Raw genomic sequence first — 13,284 nt, forward strand, 5'->3', positions numbered from 1 at the left:
TTTTTTCAGTAGTTCTTAAATCTTTTCTAAACTTGACGTACCATCATTAGGAAGAGCATCCTGTTACGAAGACTAAGGTGCCTATTTGCATAAAAGAGAAGGGGCACAATAGGTATGCCTAGTAAAGAACGCACACTGCAAACACAGCAGATGGGTTTCATACAGGCATTTCTTTCCTCACAATGTGGTGGACTGTCAGCCACACAAATTTTACAAAGATTTTTCATCTACCGGTTCACTAAGAAGTAGCTGAGCATGTTCTATAAATTTCAAGTCCCAAACCATTTTTAAGCCTTCATTATTTCTACTGAATAGTTCCCAACATGATAAGTAACTTACCTTCGATACTGCTGCCTTGAGATTTCATCACCACCAAAGAAGTATACAGTTGACATTTCTGTTATAGTTGTAGAACTGTTCTCTCTGTCTGAAGGATTATATATTATAGTAACATCCTGATGCCAAGAAAAACAAATCAGGAGTAAATATTAAATATTTTTCTTAAGTCATTTCATTCTGAATTAACTATCATATGAACCTAAACAGTCAACAGACATGGATGTATATGATAGCATTTCTGAAAAGGTAAGTACTTCCATTCGTTATTACTTTCAACTATTAATTTTTCTTCATAAAATACATTAATTATTAACTTAACCTAAAAATGAATTCCTATTTTTCGTGCACAGACTCATACTTACTTCTTGTGTTTTTTCCTTGAGCACAAATTTATCTGGAAAAATCCTTAATACTTTAGGATCCAGCAAAATTTTTTTCTGAGAATCCTTAAAACCTACTGCTTTAACAAAAGCTGCCCGAGAGCCAGTGTTATGAACAGAAAAAACAATTCTACTTTCTTTTCCAGGTATTAAGTCATTCACTGTTACCATGTAACTGTCAGATAACTTTTTAACATCTTCCAAAATAAGATTACTTGTTCCTCCATATCCAGACAAAGGTATCTAAAAGGAGAAAATATATAAATCCAAAATTATTTTTATGTAAGTAAAAAGATTAAATTAAAGCCAGAAAAGAAAACCCATACCAATTGAATACAATTAAAATTATTATTCTTGGGGCACCTGGGTGGCTCAGTCGGTTAAGTGTCCAACTCTTGATTTCTCTAGTTCAGGAGTTCAAGCCCTGAGTTGGGCTCTGTGCTGACAGTGTGAAAATTCTCTGTCTCCCTCTCTCTCTCTGCCCCTCCCCTGATCATGCTCTCTCTCAAAAATAAATAAATAAACATTAAAAAAAAATTATTACTCTTTGTGTACTTTGGTTGGTAGTTACCCCACTTCCAGCCCCGCACTATACTGAAGAACTTCTCTTAGGAGAAAAACAAAGAGTTGCAAAATTATTTACCTTCCAATATGCTAAATTATTTCATTGTTATAAAAGCCAAGCTTAGATAATAAAGGAATAAAAGATAAGTATAAATAAACTTGTTTAAGAAGTGTCTAGGGTGGGAGCACCTGAGTGGCTCAGTTGGCTAAGCATCCAACTTCAGCTCAGGTTATGATCTCACAGTTTGTGGGTTAGAGCCCCATGTCAGGCTTTGTGCTGACAGTCTGGACCCTTCTTTGGATTCTGTGTCTCCCTTTCTCTCTCTCTCTCTCTGTCCCTCCCCTGCTCACCCTGTCTCTCTCTGTCAAAAGTAACATTAAAAACAAAAAACAAAAAACAAAAAAACAAGTGTTTAGGGTGGAACATAATGTTTATAATTTACTTTGAAATGCATTACAAAAAGAGATGAATTGATGGATGGTTAGATACGTGATAACATAAATATAGCAAAACATTTAATTGTGGAATCTAAGTGGTAGGGTGAAAGCTCACCATATAATTCTTCCAACTTCCCAGTAATTCTCAATTTTGAAAATGAAATGTGTTGGTGAAAAAAATCTATTGTTCTATAATCCTGTTAGCCTTTGGTCTACCAGAGTGAGAAAGAAGTGTGCCAAAGGGACCAAACAAGCCAAGAACTCAAACAATTCTCAAGAGGACAGACCCCCCTGGTAGCTGGGGTGCAGAATGGAGGCAGGCTTTAGGTGCCAACTGGTGCTGTCTCTAAGCCAGGCTGCTTCCACAGGGCTTAGCACTACCAGGAAATAAGGATTCACAGAATAAAGTCTATAAATAAAAATGTAGGAAAACAGGTATGCTGCTAGAAAACAAACTTCCCATACCTTATAAAAATGCACTCCTTTAAAAATGACCTATCATTTCCAATTATTAAAATAGTTCTAGGGCACCTGGATCGCTCAGTCATTAAGCATCTGACTTCGGCTGAGGTCATGATCTCACAATTCGTGAGTTCGAGTCCCACTTCGGGTAAGCATAAGCCCTGCTTCGAGTGAGTCCCGCTTTTCTCTCTCTCTTTCTCTCTCTTTCTCTTTCTTTCTTTTTCTCTCTCTCTCTCTCTCTCTCTCTCTCTCTCTCCCCCCCCCCCATCCTGGGATTCTCATTCTCTCTCTCTCTCTCTCTGCCCCTTGCTCAGTTGTGCCCTCCTCTCTCTCTCTCTCGAAAAACATAAGAAAATAAACAAAATAAAATACGTTCCAAAGAATACCTTGCAAACTTGAAAACATCAATAGCTTATTTTGAGTTGTATTATGCACTTAAAATAACGTTTTGAAAAATTAAATTTAGGGACCTCATCAATTGGTACTGGCTTGCCAAAATGAGTACAGATTAGTAGTGTTTAATTTTTTTAATTTTTAATGTTTTTTTAGCTCACATTTTAATTTTTTAAAACATTTACATCCAAATTAGTTAGCATATAGTGAAACAATGATTTCAGGAGTAGATTCCTTAATGCCCCTTACCCATTTAGCCCATCCCCCCTCCCACAACCCCTCCAGTAACCCTCAGTTTGTTCTCCATATTTATGAGTCTCTTCTGTTTTGTTCCCCCTCCCTGTTTTTATATTATTTTTGTTTCCCTTCCCTTATGTTCATCTGTTTTGTCTCTTAAAGTCCTCATATGAGTGAAGTCATATGATTTTTGTCTTTCTCTGACTAATTTCACTTAGCATAATATCCTCCAGTTCCATCCACGTAGTTGCAAATGGCAAGATTTCATTCTTTTTGATTGCCAAGTAATACTCCATTGGATATATATATACCACATCTTTATCCGTTCATCCATCAATGGACATTTGGGCTCTTTCCATACTTTGGCTATTGTTGAGAGTGCTGCTATAAACATGGGGATGCATGTGTCCCTTCGAAACAGCACACCTGTATCCCATGGATAAATGCCTACTAGTGCAATTGCTGGGTCGTATGGTAGTTCTATTTTTAGCTTTCTGAGGAACCTCCATACTGTTTTCCAGACTGACTGCACCAGCTTGCATTGTCAATGTTTTGTTTTTTGTTTTTTGTCGTTGTTTTTTTTTTGAGAGATAGAGTGGGGCAGGGGCAGAGAGAGGGGGAGACACAGAATCCAAAGCAGGCTCCAGGCTCTGAGCTGTCAGCACACAGCCTGATGCGGGGCTCAAACTCATGAAGGGTGAGATCAAGACCTGAGCCAAAATCAGATGCTCAACCAACTGAACCACCCAGGTGCCCCTGGATTAGTGCTTCAGATGTGAAGCTCCTACAAATTCCTCCTCATTTAGAGTGAACTCCTGGTAGTTTCAAAACAAATCCCTTCTCACTCAGAGTGATCTCTTGGTAGTTTCAAAAGCCAAAAGTGTTTCTAATTTCTCTTCCCACAGAAATTTGCAAGTAAACTTTATATACAAAACTAGAAAACAGGGAAAAAGTTAGCTTTTGAACACACTCAATATAAATATTCTTCCTGTATTTTCTAAGCCTAAAGAATCACAAAGAACTGCTGAGTAAAAGGTAAAGAAAAAGAATGATGAAATAAAATTATATCTGACCAATGCTAACAGATCCAAAGATTCAAGAGGAAAAACTACTGTTCTAGAGCAGGGTTTCTTAACCTCAGCACTACAATGTCTTGAACTACATCATACCTTGTGGTGGGGGCTGTCCTTTGCCTTGCAGGGAGTTCAGCTGCATCCCTGGCTTCCACCCACTAGATGCCAGTAGCACCCTTTTCCCACCCCCAGTAATGACAACCAAAAATGTGTCTAGTATTGCCAAGAGTCCCCTGGAGGGTAAAACAGCCTCTGGTTGAGAACTGCTGCTCTACAGGACTGGAAAACAGAGGCAGTATGCACACCTAGAGCCTGCACAATAGATAAAAATGGGCTTTGTAGTCCAGTAGTCTGAATCTGAACCCATCCTGGATGATTTACTGCCATGTAAGAAATATGACCATGGCAAGTATCTCTCTAGGTCTGTTTCCGTATGTGTAAAATGAAGAATGGTATGACAGACAGTCGTTTTGAAGATAAAGTATGGTAATTCGTGTGGTGATGATTAAGAGTAGTGCTTGGCAGGGGCACCTGGGTAGCTCAGTCTGTTAAGTGATCGACTTCAGTTCAGGTCATGATCTTGTGGTCCAGGAGTTTGAGCCCCACCTCAGGCTTTGTGCTGAGAGCTTGGAGCCTGGAGCCTGCTTTGGATTCTGTGTCTCCCTCTCTCTCTGCCCTTCCCCCTGCTCGTGCTATGTCTCCCTCTCTATTTCAAAAATAAATAAATGTTAAAAAAGAGAGAGAGAGAGAGAGAGAGAGAGAGAGAGAGAGAGAGAAATGCCTGGCATATACTCAGAATGCAATAAATATATTTTTATTGCAGTCCCACTGTGCTATATATAGTACACAAAGCATAATTTCACTTGCTCCTCAGAACCAAACCAGGACAGTAAGTGAGTGAAGCACAAGTTGAGTAGAGACTGATCCAGGGTGAGTGTGAAGAACAGTGGCTGTTCCCAGTCTCTCATCACTAGAGTTAAGTGCTCTTCCACCACTGTGCTAGGCTCCTTATCTCTACAAATGTACACCAGTGCTAGTAGGCAAAGTCTTCCTGTGAGATAAAGGCCATATCTGTGCACTTCTGGTCCCTGTTCAGCCCACCTCTGAGAGGACAAGTGGCATCTACATAGGCAGGACTCCCACTAGGATCCTACTTTGTCTCAAGAAGGTCAGCTTGAACTTCTGCTGGTGACTATCAAATCAAATGGTCTTGCCCTAAACCACCAGGGAATTACTAGCTCTCCAGAAATTCTTACTTAAAAATAACCTTACCATCTTGGCTAGTAAACCTGAAACTAATAGAAATATATTCAGGATAGGGGTGCCTGGGTGGTTTACTCAGTTAAGTGTCCACCTCTTGATTTCAGCTCAGGTCAGGACCTCATGGTTTGTGGGTTTGAGCCCCAAGGCAGGCTCTGCTCTGGCATCACAGAGCCCGCTTTGGATTCTCTCTCCCTCTCTTTCTGCCCATCTATCTCAAAATAAATAAACACTTTTTTTTTTTTAAAAAAGGTGACACCTGGGTGGCGCATTGGTTAAGCGTCCAATTCTTGATCTTGCAGTTTATGGGTTCAAGCCCCACTGGCAGTGCAGAGCCTGCTTGGGATTCTGCCCCTCCCCCACTCATGTGCAAGTGCGTACACTCTCTCAAAAAAAAAAAAAAAAAAAAAAAAGAAATAGGTTCAGGATAGTCTGAAAGATATAGCCCATTTAGTCTTCTCCACAAACCATTTGATTCTAACTTGAAGCCAGATCATCAGGATATGTGGTACTTTGGCATTGTGTCCTGGGCTCACATATAAGGATGTTCTTTCCTAAAGATGACCACTTATATCTCTTTTTTTTTTTTTTTAAATTAAATAAAATCTACCCTGAAAACATGGGGCTAAAACTCATAACCCTGAGATCTGGAGTTGCATGCTCTACTGACTGAGCCAGCCAGGCGCCCGATCACTTACATGTTTAAACAATTTTGTCCACCACAAAATTGTGGTGGGCAAGTAAAGAGCTCCACAGAGAATATGTCAAGTTTCAGCATCAAAAAAAAGCTAAATTTGCCATAAATATCTATTGTTTAAAAAAAAAGTTTCGGTATTTTTAATCTTGCAACTCATCACATTCCCTCTGATTATAGAAAATGGACCAAAGTTTTAGTCCCCAAACTGTGGGATTACAGCCAAAACTGTGAAGATTTAAGGTGTGCACTTTTATGGAGCTTGGGGTTCATCTGACGACCCTGTCCTCTCCTTTTTTCAATGATTTACGACCTTTATCTCTTACTGCTTTAAATATATCTAAAGAAATGAGTTGAAATCCTTTTTAAAAATTACGTTGGGAAGAAACAAAACTATAAAAGCTCTTGTCAGAAGAGAAGGAAACAAAACACGAGAGACTCTTAATGATAGAGAAAAAACTATGGGTTGATGGAGGGAGGTGGGTGGGAAACGGGCAAAATGGGTGTGACGAGCACTGGGTGTTGTATGTAAGTGATGAATCACTGAATTCTACTCCTAAAATCAATATTGCACTGTAAACTAACTGAAAATTAAACAAATAAATAAAATAAAAGCTCTTGTCTTTAGCCCTAGTTCTGGAACAGAATCTAGTAAATGGTATCAATAGGTATTTTGCTGAATTGAAAGAATACAATTTACTTGGAAAGTCAGTATCTTAAACAGTTTGATCCAGATTTACCAAAAAAATGTGTTCCTGTAAAACTGGGTACATTTCAAAATTCTCAAACTGAAATGAAACTTAAAGGTGTGAGAAGAGAATGTTTCCTATAGAATACTATGGAAGCTATTTTTATCACATGACACTTGTACAAAGTACATAATTACTCCCTAACTTGTTTGTAAAGCAAGGCAATCCCCTATTTTGACTTATAAAAAGCAGAGGATATATAATTACCAATATTAAACAAATATTTACAACATGTCAGAAACTCCATGGGAGGACAAAAAGCAATAAAATCATCTTACCGTGAACTTAATGCCTGGTTGTGATCGAATTCCCAGTTGTTTAATTTCTAGTTTAGCCAACATACAAGATAATCGAGTAGGAGCAAATAACACAGAGATGTAAATGTCTTCCTTTGGACGCATTCTAATCTCACAGTTACTGGTCAGTCGCTCTTCTGAACCAAAAGTGTGCTGAAGCTACAATTTAAAAACAATCACACATACAAAAAAGCAAGAAGACAAAACTACCACCAAACCAAAGCTTCAAAGATGAAGCACACATAATGGTCTGCACATGTAAGTGCTTTGAAAGAACATGAAATAGCATCATGCACACTACAAACCTGAAAGCAGTCCTGGTCTTGTCCTCTAATGAGCAGTCGCAGATGCTGGGTTGTAGATGTACAATTATTTCTTAAAGCTAGCTTCTGAAGCCTAGAAACAAGAACACATTATAAATGTGGTTTTACTCCATGGATGTTGCTACAACCATGAAAACAAAATCAATTAAAACTAACTGCAATGTTTAGAGATGGACTGGATTGCATATGCCACTTTATTAGTAGCCTGCAAAGGTGTCTCCACAGTCCTGAAAACACACATTCCTCCATTTCTGAAAACATACATTCAAGACTCACCGTGTCAGAGCAAGTTTTTGGTTTAAATGCTCTCCTATTATAGCTGCCTAGCCAACTTCATTATTTATACTATATTTATATATATAGTATGTGTGTATGTGTGTGTGTATATATATATACATATGCATATGTATATATACATATACATATATATGCATATGCATATACATATATGCTGGGTGTATATATGTATATATACATATGCATATGCATATACATATAAAGTCTTACCTGTCTTATAAAACAACAAAAAGCCAGATAACAAATTAAGTTTCTAAGTCAATACCACTCTCAGGCACATTGCTTGGATTTTTCACTCTAAGAACCTCATTTGCACAAACTAGTTATTTAAACACTATATTGAATTAACCATATTTTTAAAAAGTTACAATATGCAAAAAAATAAAAATAAATAAAAAGTTACAATATGCAAGTAGAAGAGACTTAAGAATACTAGCTAGCTGGTGGTTAAAAAAAAATCCTTTAATCTGTGAAAATATACAAATCTTCTCTTCATTGGAGAACAGTGAACACATGAGTACATCTCCATTTTACTCAAATTTTGAAGATTGGCAGTTAAATTATTTAAACTGTGGCCTATGTCTTGTCCACCTTGGGATGAAGGGGAAAGGCTGCTGAGCTCAACCTCAGACTAAAATCCAAGACCTACAGGGGCGCTTGGGTGGCTCAGTTGGTTAAGCATCTGACCCTTGGTTTCGGCTCAGGTCATGACCTCATGATTCGTGAGATGGAGCCCCGTGCAACGGGGGATTCTCTCTTTCCCTCTCTCTCTGCCCCTCCACTGCTTGCGTGCTCAATATCTCTCTAAAAATAAATAAGTAAACATTAAAACAATTTTTAGGGATGCCTGGGTGGCTCAGGCGGTTAAGCAGCCAACTCCTGATTTCAGTTCAGGTCATGATGTTATGGTTCATGAATTCAAGCTCTGCATTAGGCTCTGTGCTGACAGTGTGGAGCCTGCTTGGGATTCTCTCTCTTTCTGCCCCTCCCCTGCTCATGCACGTGCACGCGCTCTCTCTCTCAAAATAAATAAATAACTATATTTTAAAAATTTAAATCTAAGACCTGAGGAAAGCATTCAAAGAACACTGGGAAAACCTAACAACAACAACAAAAATCTTTAAAACCTTTTATTTTTATCTATTTTTAAGGAAATGTAGCTATCATTTGCAAGTAGTAATCAAGTAGAGGGAGGGGGGCTCAGTTTCTAGTTTCAAAAAAGAACTATACAAAGTAAAAAGGGTTAACACCTTTATTATATACAGTCCACACAAAATAATAATTAAGAAACACTAAATCCTAACAAACAAATAGCCAAAGTACATGTGCAGACTTATGAGAGAGAAATCAGAATAAATGAATGAATATATGGAAAAATGCAGAACTTCAAAAATTAAAAAACATCAATCTGGAATGAAATACCACTTTGGACCACTTTACCCTTAGAAAATATAATTTATTAACTATCATTTCTATCTGTAACTGAGGCAAAATCAATGACTCAATGAGAACACTCTCCCTGAAATTATATATGAATTATTTCCTCTTTCCTCTGGAAGAAGAGCTCACTTCAAATCTCCCTTTTGCAACAAGCACCTTCTTCCACAAAGGCAGGCAGCAGGCAAGTACCACATCAAAAGAACACCAGGATCCCCTTGCCCTCTGTTTCTGGGTCCTCTCCTAGCACCCACTGGGTCACAGCCTCTGAATGCCTCCTAGGACATTTCTTAGGGAGAGAAAATAGGATGATCTCTTTCTAAGCAGACAATACACCTCTGTATCATTAACCATGCTGCAACATCCTTATAAAGGAGTAGCAGGAGATATTTGGGGTGGGAAAAATCATCTATGTAGGACACTACAATGGAAGTAAGGGCACTACAGAAACAGAAGTCCATCGTTTCCCTAGGCAGGCGCTGCGCTAAATACTGTACATACATTAGCATGGTACCTACGGATCTATTGCTTTCAACAAGTCCACTTCGAGACATCATGTGTCACAGCATCCACAGACTAAGGTCCTTCTCACAGAAGTGGCGAGCTCCTCCAGGCTGAGTTAAGATATCTAACCAACCATAAACAGGGATAGAACAGTTTTCAGGTCACTTCCCTGTACTGGCATGGGGCTTACACTTAGATCTGTTGGATCAGAAGGCACTCCATGAATCTCCATGAAGAAGTGAAGCAAGAAATAAAGGAGGACGGCCTGAATGCCTTTCACTTAGGCGAGGGCCAGGGAAAAATGCCACTGAAGCACGCACAAGATAGTACCCCCATTTTCAACTTAACTAATTTCTGATTAAAAAAAAAGTTTAACACACATTAATTTTGTTTCAGATGAGCTCTAAGATTTCAAGATGTTATGGCATCTGGAACAGCTAGATTTTAAGAGCAGCCATCTCTACTCTATTAATCATCTGTTGCAAATTTTATCACAAGACAGGGAATTCTGTCAGGAACAATACAAGGATGCTGATGGCCCTTACTGAGCTCTCTTCTGCCTTTGTCTTAAAGGAAAGAGCAGTTATAGAATAAGCGGTGTATCAACAGGAACACTCAGTAGCTGACGCTTGCCAGAGTCTGCACTGTAATAATGACTATGATTGCTAGGGCATATTGGAAAGTGATCTTCCTTTTACCTTAGACATTGATGGCTGAGCTGAACAGCTATGTTATTTTGACCACATTCCATGGCACAGAACTTCAAAATCTCAAATCACTATTTGTATGTGTAGTGGAGCAGACCACTAATGTTTTGAGGAAAAGTCTGGTATACACTGTTCAGATTCAACTGTATAGAACCAGAAAATTCTTCCATACAGGCACATGCCCTTGTTCCGCCCTTCCTTTCAACGTGTATTCCATCTCGGCTGTCTGCAAAAACCAGATGACATAACCAACAACACAGGAGCTACTGAAAAGGGCACAATACCTCACACTCCCTGCCAATCAGGACTTTTCAAAAGTCTAGCTGAGAGAATCTTTACTGAGAGCTCCCTAAAGAACATGCAGCCCACCATTCTTCTAAGTGCCTAAGCTGTCTCATTCAAGCCACCACCTGCCTCAGCACCCAGAAAACATCTTCAGCTGGGTCTTCAGGTGTGACACATCCAGACCTGAATGAAGCACCTCAAAGAGGGAGCATCCTGATGGGAGCATTTACTATGAAGTAGTTTTACTTTGAGACTTGGCATGCTGTATGGATTTCTCTTTGAAAGGACCCCTGCAAGAAACATCTGTCTAAAGTCTACAGCAGGAACAGCTATCCTCTCTCACACAGTAACTGGTTTGTTCTTAACCTCTGAACACTGTGACTTATCTCAGGATGATGGGGTTAGAGTCAGAACCAAGCATAAGACCCACATCAAGGCGAGTGCAAAGCGTGAGCCTTCTGCAGGTGAGCCTTCGGGCATGACCTTTATGATTACCATATCTCATCATCCCACAGCAGTCGGCCCTCAAGTTTTTACCTTACTATATCTTTTTGAAAGCTGCCTTTGCAACAAGACAAGGTACATATGACTGACTACTTGGATGGTTAAGCAGATGTATGAACTCTATAAAGTAAGGAAGTTCAATTAGATCTTTTTTGCACTAACAAAACTATAATTTTAAAAAGTAATTCTTCACACCTATAGTACAGATTCAGCCAGAAGTTTCTTATCTCTCAGGTACCATAGAAATGTGTGGGTAAAACATTTAGGTCAAACACAAAAATGCAAAATATGGAAGAAGAAACACTGAGCTTTAATAATTGCCTAGGTTATTAATTAGAAGTATTTAGCTATGTTGCTAAGCTTATGAAAGGAAAAATATTACTATACTATATATTATATGCCAATTAACTCAAAGTTCATATTCATAGTGTATAATCAAAGTGCACATAAAAATAAGATTCAAGATATAATTCACATTAAACCATGACAGAACAGATCTGGTCTATTAGAGACCCCTTTTACTCTTTATGGTACAAAGCATTCATATTCTACTACTTTGTAAACTCCTGAAGAATGCAAGGTCTCTGATTATTTTTTCTTCCTACCTTTCCATAGGGCTTTCCAGAGAAGGAACAAACAAACTCTTAAGTGCCTAAATCTGATAATCAGCAGAGAATCCACCAAAGAGCTTAAGAAAATTGAAACCTATTTTTTTTGGATTGCAGAGGTGAAATTTAAAAAAAAAAAACACTTTTTTTTTTTTTTAACGTTTATTTATTATTGAAAGACACAGACAGACAGAGCATGAGCATGAGCAGAGAGAGGAGGAGACACAGAATCCGAAGCAGGCTCCAGGCTCTGAGCTGTTAGCCCAGAGCCCGACACAAGGTTCAAACCTACAAACCGCAAGGCCGAAGTCAGATGCCCAACTGACCAAGCCACCCAGGTGCCCCAGAGGTGAAAATTTTAATTAAAACATCGGAATTCATAATAGGAAGATTACGGAACATAGGATAACTTTATTCAACTCTAAAAATATTAACATGGTCATAATTATCAGAGTGGAAAACAATGCTAGGTGATGACAGCAGAATCTTTGTGCTCAGGAGCTGCTACATGCATACTTACTGTATTCTACCAAGAGGGACACCCCCCCAGGCCAGAAACTGCTTGTTGGACAAAATTGATGGAACATCTGAGCAGCAAGATCCAGGTATTAGAGATTTATTTCCTGAAGAAACTACTTCACCTTTTAACATCACTTCATACTGTGGTCCAAATGGCTGCACGAATATTTTCAAGATCCTAACAAAGAAAACCATCTAAGTTGAATGTCCACAATTCTATTGGCAACTATTTCCCACAGGCTTCCTTTGTCCAAGAGACTGAACTGGGTGCTGAGGATACAATGACATTCCCACACTTACAGCTTATATTCCAGAGGAATATCGACAAGGAAAGACTGTCACAATACCATCTACACAATGGGACAAGGGAAGTTCATGGGGTCACGGGAATACTACCGACTACTATTTATGAGGAGTTTGGGAACAGTTGAGGAAAGCTTCTCAGATGAAAGAGGTAACTCAATGAAGTTGGGGGCAGCTGTTCCAGGCACAAGTGTTCACATTTGTGCAGGCCAGCTCTCCTCTGAAAGGTCACAGTAGCAGACTGAGCACACTAAGGCATTCCATAACCCAGGCAGGGGACAGGGCACATGTGTCTCAGCAGTGTGTGCTTCTAAGCTCTGTTTACCAAGCAAATTCAAATACTAATGACAATGATGCTCCGACCACTATCAGGTAATATTCACTTATGATTTAGGTGCCAAAAAGTCATAAGCCTGGAGAAATGGGGGAGGGGGTGTGGGAGCAGGGGGAAGCATCTTAAACTACCAACAACTGGTGATGGTTTCCTTGGAGAGAGAGAGAAAGTTAATGAGAAACATCAAGATTGACATTTTATTATTTACTTTTGTCAGAATATATTTAAAAATAGTCATTTCTTAATTTCTAGTCAATTGGTTTAAAAGGAGAGTTTTAGTACACAAAAAGAAGAAAATCTGAGGCTAACAGAAGTTAAACAGAGCTATACTATCTATCAGATGAGATGAAACATGTCCTAGATCATTCAGACTGTGGAACGAAGCACATCTAAATAAGTGGCTATTTTCAGAAAAGAGTACAAACTGGTCATTATAAATAATTTTATATTACCTTTCCTCACAGGCTTTGGGATCCTTTGGAGTAAATGTAACTATAACTTCATGTTCTTCTCCAGGTTTAAGGAATAGATTCTCTGGATCCACTGAAAAGTGACTTCCTTGGTCTGGGATCTAAATA

General features: G+C 38.8%; 1 protein-coding gene across 7 annotated transcripts in view; it reads right to left on the bottom strand.

The window, feature by feature from the left end:
* CEP192 (centrosomal protein 192) overlaps window positions 1-13,284 on the bottom strand; it is a 130,495-nt gene that overhangs the window by 30,247 nt on the left and 86,964 nt on the right. For all 7 annotated transcript variants that reach the window (XR_014135871.1, XM_060613177.3, XM_060613175.3 and 4 more), the window contains 6 exons: window positions 13,159-13,277; window positions 12,071-12,247; window positions 7,191-7,281; window positions 6,868-7,044; window positions 702-962; window positions 340-455 (listed from right to left, as the gene is read on the bottom strand). Coding sequence is in view for 6 of the 7 variants with exons in the window: in XM_060613177.3 (XP_060469160.3) it covers window positions 340-455; window positions 702-962; window positions 6,868-7,044; window positions 7,191-7,281; window positions 12,071-12,247; window positions 13,159-13,277 (941 nt within the window). In the remaining variant the exon portion in view is untranslated. The remainder of the gene's footprint in view (window positions 1-339; window positions 456-701; window positions 963-6,867; window positions 7,045-7,190; window positions 7,282-12,070; window positions 12,248-13,158; window positions 13,278-13,284) is intronic.

This window comes from Panthera onca, chromosome D3 (genome assembly GCF_046562875.1).
Source record: "Panthera onca isolate mPanOnc1 chromosome D3, mPanOnc1 haplotype 2, whole genome shotgun sequence".
In the NCBI taxonomy this organism is placed as follows: Eukaryota; Metazoa; Chordata; class Mammalia; order Carnivora; family Felidae; genus Panthera; species Panthera onca.